We start from the raw sequence: 8,336 nt of genomic DNA on the forward strand, positions 1-8,336 counted from the left end.
CAAGCTAAAATAATGAAACATTAAACTGGTTTAGTTAAATTTTAAGTTAAAAACATTCATTTTTAACCAGAAAGATCAATTTTCAATTAAAATGATCAATTTTTAACAGTAATACTTGAATTTTTAACCCAAAAAAAAACGAATTTTTAATCGAAGAGTTTAACTTTCAACCAATTAGTTGAATTTCAACCAAGAAGATAATTTTTTCCCAAAAATACGAATTTTCCACCCAATAGTTGAATTTTGAACTAAAAAAAAACATTTTTCACACAAAAATGTAATTTTATTTGAAGAAATTTAATGACTGGGTCAATTAAATCCACCATCTTTAAAAAAAAAAACAGTAAATATGTCATTGCACGAAAATGTAATAGTTAAATCTACAGCCAAATTAACTAAATTTTCCAACTGGAATAGTTGAATTTGTAACCAAAAAGCAAAAACGAATTTTCAAAAAAATAGTTAAATTCAGTATCATAAAGCTATTAAAAAAAAGAAAAAATTGTTATTTTCATCACGTTTTCAGATATATAAAATATTATCTGACAATTCCGAATTTTCCAGGTGAGTAGACACCCCGAGTTTTCATAAATTTTACAACGTAAATCTTTCTCTTTAATTACAAAAATATATATTCACAATTTCTAACAAATATGTACTAATTTTCAAGTTTGAATGCGCACCGGATTTCAATTTTAAACACTAAAGAGTTTAAAATAATTAAAAAATTACAAACATCGCCAATATTATCATCATTACCAACAATACAGTCTTTTTCATTGTTCGATTCGTGATTGAACAAACTGACAGTAATAAAATATCAAAACACTTTTAGTATTCATTTTAGTACAATTAAATAAAAAATCCCGGTCACTGAATCATATACTCGGTAATTTTCCGGCTCTTTCCCCAGTAAACAAAATTCTCTAGCTTTGACCAATTCTACAAAAATTGTTTTTATTTCAGGAAAATGGAAAGTTATTTTTGGCTAAATTTGAGCAAGGAATGATTTTCTTCGAAATTCAAAATTCTAATTGATTAAATTGTATACACTTCTCACCATATTCACTGCTTCCGGATATATAGCCTCGGTGATAACATTCCTGTTTTCGGTGACATATTCGACCATTTCGTGAAGGGCCCCACGTTTTACTTCCTTCCATTTTAAATCAGAAAGGGGATCAGATTCAAAGTCAAAAAGAACACAACACTGGCGAAGTTTTTGAATAAAAAGTTCTTCCCTCTCGTTACCCTGTTGCGCTTCTGTAAATAAAAACACAAAATTAGGAATCTATTTATAAAAATGTTTAGAGATCAAAATAAAAAAATTTAAGTACAAATTAATATAAAATTATTGATCTTCCTTCTGATGTTTTAAAATCACTTTAAGACTAATTCTCCTAAAATTAATAGAGCTGAAATAGAACAATTGAGTTCATAGAAGTATGAAAATTTATGAACAAATTGTTTTATTATTTGGTTTAAGTTTTCTAATATTTCATCTATACAAATTATTTTTACATAATTTAAAAAGAATTTCCAAATATTTCATGTGATAAGGAATGATTTTTTGAATATATTTGTTTAGAGCAATTTATAAACATAAATAAATAATTCCTGAATTATGAAGAGGGTAATCGGGAACTATAAACCAAATTTCTGTTTACTTTAGAGTTGAAATTTTTTAAAAATATATATTTGAAGAGAAGCTGTACAAAAACTGCTAGGCATCATTCATTTGGAAAGATTCCAGAATAATGAGAAGAAGTTGAATGTGATTCATAATCGTATTTAATAATTCAAAAAGATTGTTTAAAAAAGATGAGAGATAATAATGATGAATAATAAATTCGCAAGTCTTGTATGTTTATGATCAGGATCTATTTTTATCACTTTATTTGCTCATTGCATATTGTACTATAGAAACTCATAATTAATTCTTTCGTATGCAATTATTATATTTGGAATTGGAAATGAAGTGCAACAAAATAACATAAAATTAATGTTAACTTTTATAACTTTCATATGTACACAGCTTCGCATGGGTGCCTTCTCACGATGCAGATTAAATAATCGCGCTACTTTAAACATTGCATGCAAATTGCAACTTTTGAAAAACAATCGAAAATGGCGGCACATTAATATCTATGTTCACAACTGCTGATGTAAGACCGTTTTGCCTTTTTTTATTCTGAAAAACGTGAAACCGTATGCGGAATTTTCATGCAAATTTTTATAGAAATACATATTGAATAATTTAAACAAACTATATTTCTAATTCAGTAATAATAACCGATAAAAAAATCAGTATATGTGTACAAAACTACGAAACCACGATAGAATAAAAAATTTCATAAATGTTGCACAAAGACCTCATAATAATGAAAATGTTAACATTGTTCGAATGGTTTGAATTTTAATATTATAGTACATATAAAAAAGTTTGACTTATTATTAAAAAGGTTAGCTTAATTCATGTTTATTTGTAATGTGTTCTAAACAGTACAATATAAATACAACTAACCTCCTTAATAATCAGTCTAACGTCTCCTGTATGTGCTATAATATTAAAAGCAAAAGTATTGAACCATTTTCGGAATTTTTTTTCATTGGACCAATTTACTTTTTAACGATAGTGTATATATGATAAAAGGCATCAATCGAGTACGCCCCTATTTTCATTATTTTGTCATTTATTTTTATTTTGTTTTGTTTCAGAGTATTAATTCAGATATACTCAATACCTTTTACTCAGAGAAATACATATTGGTTTCTAATTGGTTTTTTTAACCCATTATCACTTGAAAGATGAGCCAATACAGTATGCCCAGTCTTTTTTCTTTTCGTTAATTGCTTCCAGTACTTTAAACATCTCTTCAATTGAACAATAGTATATTTTTACCATTTTGTGGACTAATTCTGCCCTGTTGTAAGTGAACAGATAGAAACCCTGTCAAAATTACTTATTTGTTATCTTTAAGATCTCTCTATATCTCTTGCCTATCGACCTGTATCTTTCTCTATCTACTTTTCAATATACTTCTACTTCTTTTTCGTTTGATCCTCACTTATCCATCCCTAACCTTCATTCGCCTATCCCCGTCTACATTTTTATATTTCCCTGTCAATCCAGATTCAAGCCAATCTCTTTCAATTCACTTTTCTTCATCCCTGTATACCCCTCACCTATTCCCATCTATATTTTTCTATCCCACTGTCAATACAAATTTACACCTACCTCTTTCAATCTTTATATTTCTCTAATTCTATACATTGTCCATGTGTACCTATATTTTTCTATCCCTTAGCCAATATAGTTTTAATACTATACCTTTGAATCTCCACATCTCTATCCCCTGCCCATTCCCGTGAGTCCCTTTCTGTCAAACTGAACTATGACACCATAATAAGTGCATTTGACAATGACTTCTTATGAAATCAAACCTTCCGAATTTAAATCATCGCGTCTTATGCATCGACAGCGATGAAGCATTAAGAGTTTAAAATATTACAATTCTACAAATCGAAGAATTAAGGATAAAAAACAAAAATTAGATACCTAATAAAAAATGATATAAATACTAAATTAAAAAAAAATTACAAAATTACAAACATGTCGATATTGGAGATTAACCAGAAAGCTTCCAAGGTGAAAAATAAATCAAATTTTCAAGTGATCAATATTACAAGGTAATCAAACTAACAAACTTGATAAGTTTGCATAAGACTAGTTTTAGGGATAGAAAACTTCTGAATCGAAAGTGTTCAATTATTAAAACCTCCAGCTTTAAAATGTAATAGATTTATAGTAATTGAAATTTAAGATGGTCTTATTTACAAATTCTCAATCTACAATTTTATTATTCATCTTTGAGCGTTTTAGGTGGGGTTATTTCTGAAGGCAGACATCACTTTTTCAATGAATGTAACGTACAGTTTGTAAAATCCGTATTTCATATAAGGTAAATGTCCCAGTAATCGTGACCTCAGTCTCAGTAATTGTGATACCAATTTCCTAGTTACATTCTCATTCCTGAGAATGTAATAATCGTTCAAATTTTCGATCTCTGGTTTTTAACGGATCTTTACGTTTCGGCACTCATAAAATCCGAAAATCATAAAATTTCATCGGTGTTTGTCTGTCTGTATGTATGGTTACCTGAATGTTGTAACCACGCTAACTTTTGAAGGATTTGTACAATCGAGTCCGCATTTGATACACTTCTGAAGGTACCCAAAATGAAGGTTAAGTTCATTAATCAGATATTTCGAACCAAAATTAAAAAATTCGGAGCAATTTCAAAATTTTGACTTTTTTTTTAATTTAAAAAATTTTTTTGTCGAAGTTTCTTATAGCTGGGTGAAAGACATGCAAATTATCTAAATCAAATTTTTTATTTTGATGGAAATTAGAAAAGTTATATACTTTTCAAAAATTTGAACATTTTCAAAAAATATAAAAAATTATTTTTTCATAGATCCAAAAATCTCATTCAAAATTTTCACTAGATACCAAATATATTTCAAAACTATTCTAGAAGAATTTTTTGATTAGCCCAAAATTAAACAAATTAGAGCCTGTATGACCTAACTGTTAAGCGCGATTATCGTAATGAGAATGTAATCGTCAAGGCGCGAGATAAATATATTATCGAGCGCGAAGGGCGAGAACCTAAAGTCGCGCGTCTTAGGCGCGCTCAAAGTAGCGAGCCACGCGCGCAGCGCTGTATGAGAATGTGCCCGCAAAGCGGGCGGATTTTTTAAAATTTGATTTGACTGCATTCAGTTGCTATTTGGTATTATAAAATGCTAAAAAGAAGTGGGTTTCATGATGAAATGTTACTTTCAACATATTTCCAAATAATATATTCAAAATATAACCAAGTTTCACGATTATTGGGACATTTATCTTATGCCTATACAATATTTTTTTCTACTTTATTTAATAATTTTAATTTAATGTTAAAATTACGTCAAAGTAATCGGATTTTCCCCCAATTACAACTTAGGTATCAGATATTCCTAAACAATTTTTCTGTGTGTATTTTTTATTGTTTTATTCAGATTCATGTCAACAGTGTGAATAAAGAAATATATTATTGTTAAAAGAGGTTTTGGTGAAACTTATTAGTGGGAATCTCATCAACATATCTTTATGGTAATACAGTACTATGAAAGTAATCCAGACTTCGTAATCGTATGTACGCGTTAATATGGTAACATAGCTTCATATTCTTCACAAACTCTCAATTTATGCACTAAAACCAACAAATGTAATTCTTCTATAAAAATGTATATTAATTTAGGAAGAACTCTTCTCGCTATCTTTCTAGAAGGACTTTAACATAATTTAGAATAACCTCTTTATCAAAATGTTGGTTAGAAGCCACTTGAGTATTCTAATATTACGACTGCATAGCATTGTTTAGATGGGAGTTTGACTAAAATTATGTATTTCGACGAAATTAAGTAAAAAATCCTGATATAGCTTTGCTTTTAAGAAAGAAAAGTCATTTATTTCATTATTGTTGGCAATTTGGAAAATGTGCGATTAGGCCATCCACCACGAAAAATTATAATTTGCATTAATTAAGGTTATAACCTCAATTGCCGGCGACTTATGCCATAATAATTTTCGATTATAAGTCATTTTAAGTAGTTTCATGTCAAATAAAGTTATATCAAAGAGAATTTAAAAGATTTTAAAAGACTTTAAGTGATTTTAGGATTTTTCAAGAGATTTTTAACGATTTCAAAAAATTTGAAAAGATTTTAAAAGAATGCAGAAAAAATGAACGGATTTCAAGGAATATTAAAGATTTTTAAAGAATCCAAAAAGTTTAAGGATTTGCAAGAGATTTGGTCAAATGTTAAGGCACTTTAGGTGATTTCGAAGACTTTCAAGCGAGTTACTGAAAAGTTATTTAAAAAGATTTTAATGAATTTGAAGAGACTTCAATTGATGTAATTTTTAATATGACAAGGAATTTAAGAAAATTCAAAGAATTTTAATTAACTGTACTTAATTTTGAAATTTTTAAATGATTTTAAAGAAGTCGAAGGAATTAAAAAAAAAATCGGCCCTTGTCCATGTCCTATGTCCATGTAGAATACCATGGACATAGGAAACATGGGACTAGACATGGCATTGCGGGGTTGATTCAATGAGGGGGGAGGTCCGCCATCTTTTGATGTGTTGCAACAAACATGGCAGCGCCCACATGTTTATATTTTCATGCACAGTTTGTCGGCAAAAATGCTCGTGCGCATAATCAAGTGGCACATCGTAAGATGGCGGCTCTCCCCACTCTTGGAATTCTCCCCCTCCCGTGGATTCAACCCCGCTCGCCAAGTTAGGATGGCATGCCTAGTCCCGTGTTTCCTATGTCCATGTAGAATACTCAATTGCGTATTGACTTAAGTACTTGAGAATCCCTGCCACTATTAATGTTTTCATAGTAGAAATTGTACCACTTTTCCCAATTTAAACTTTAAACCGAACTGTTTTTAATGCTTCAAATAAAAATTACTGAATTTGAAGCGCTTTTAACTTTTAATTGCTGATTCTCGAAATTTCAATGTCCGTGTATTCGAATTTGAATGTCGTGAATTTATCATCGTTAAACTATTAAAACACATTTCAACATTTCAACATTCAAAGTTCTTTTGCTTCAAACGATATCATTTTAAGGCTTTTAAATTAACATAAATTTGCAAAATCTGTAAGCGTTTAAATTTAAAATATTTATAATGCAACCTTTTTCGATACTGAAGGCTTCAATATTAAAATAGTTCATCTATAAAGATTTTCAATTTGTGATTTTAGTATTTCAATTTAGGATAAAAAATGTCAACTATTAATGGCTGAATTTGAAACTCGATAGATTTGAAATTATCGAATTAATCAAGCTTAGACATACAATTATTTAATTTTGAACGCCATGCATTACAAATTCTTAAGCTATTAAGGACTTAATTTGTAAACTATATTATTTTGAGTAATTTGACTTTGACACCAATAAATACTAAATCCTTAAAAGATAAGTGGTTTTACAATTAGTCTTTAAAATTCAATAATTTAAAATTAGAAGTGCTTCAAACTAAATTTTCCATTAAAATCGTAGCCATTACAAAAAATTCAAAATGAACCCGCATAATCTTACAATAGTTCATAAAATGATATAAATTTCTATAAAACTAAAAATTGACTAAATTCCCTGTCAGAAAATAAATTCACTAGCATTTTCTGTTTTTTTTTCGAATCTCAACAAAATTCCAGTCATTTCCATATTATCAATTTGCAAAGATGGAGTTGGAGGGTTCAAATAAAAAATGTTTCTCGAGCGGAAGGGTCCAAATTAAAACATCCACAAATCCAACATCCATCGAAAGAATAAATCATTCTAAACTAAAACCATGTAAAGAACAATCCCTAAATCCTAAAATCTAATTTCCGTAATCGATCATTACCGATCAGAAGAGGCTGCAGGGGTTGCTGGTAGAATGAGGCAGTGACAGCAGGGTAAAATTTGGTGAAATTTTCTTGGGCAGAATAAGCTGCGAATGCCAGGTCCTGGTGAAAACTCGGGCTTTTGGGCAACCCGGTGCCCATAGTGGGAGCCGCATCGCTCACGTGAACCATCACGCCCTTCTTCTCGTAATGTTTATATTTGTATGACTATATTCGTAATCTATATTATCTAATTATCTCAGTATCAAATTATATCCAACTCTACAGTTTTACTTCCTCAGTGTGTCAGCAGGCTCAATGCTCAATCTACTCCCAAGTCGACCGTGCCAAGAATTCCGGCGCGAATCAACAAACGCAGCTTTCCTCCTATCCTTGAACTGATCCATCCACCGATTCGCCCAGTTGGAATCTCCCTTCTCGCAATAAGCACTTTTGCGCAGCAATCTGTTGCTTCGCATCCACCTACAGCTTTCAAGAATCAACGAACTTCTTTTTCTGATTCTCGTTCTAGGTCAGAAAAACAACCTTTCCAGAAAACAATAAAACAAAACAATCAAGATAGGTTCAATTTCCTCAAATGAACGGAAGCAAAATCTGCAAACTGTACAACTTATATTTATCAAATCTGTCAACTTGACTTCACAATCATTATCAGAGTGTCTACCAGACGCATTATTTTCAAATTCCCGGTCATTACTCGGTTTTATTTCCTGTTAATTTTTTATTTTTCCAGTCTGGTTTATATACTTCTTTTAAATTTCTGTATCCTACCTCACAATTTTAGTTATTTAGTAAAATTCCCAGTTCCTTGTCACAATTACAGTTTATATATTTTATTATCAAATATAAATCGTTGCCTTTGATT

The 8,336-nt window shown here is 30.0% G+C and overlaps 1 protein-coding gene across 7 annotated transcripts in view; it reads right to left on the minus strand.

The window, feature by feature from the left end:
* Nucleotides 1–8,336, minus strand: part of LOC117179396 (serine/threonine-protein phosphatase 2A 56 kDa regulatory subunit gamma isoform) — a 61,071-nt gene that overhangs the window by 11,871 nt on the left and 40,864 nt on the right. For all 7 annotated transcript variants that reach the window (XM_033371136.1, XM_033371135.1, XM_033371138.1 and 4 more), the window contains one exon: nt 1,061–1,263. In XM_033371136.1, coding sequence (XP_033227027.1) covers nt 1,061–1,263 — 203 coding nt within the window. The remainder of the gene's footprint in view (nt 1–1,060; nt 1,264–8,336) is intronic.

Source organism: Belonocnema kinseyi, chromosome 9, assembly GCF_010883055.1.
Source record: "Belonocnema kinseyi isolate 2016_QV_RU_SX_M_011 chromosome 9, B_treatae_v1, whole genome shotgun sequence".
Taxonomy (NCBI): Eukaryota; Metazoa; Arthropoda; class Insecta; order Hymenoptera; family Cynipidae; genus Belonocnema; species Belonocnema kinseyi.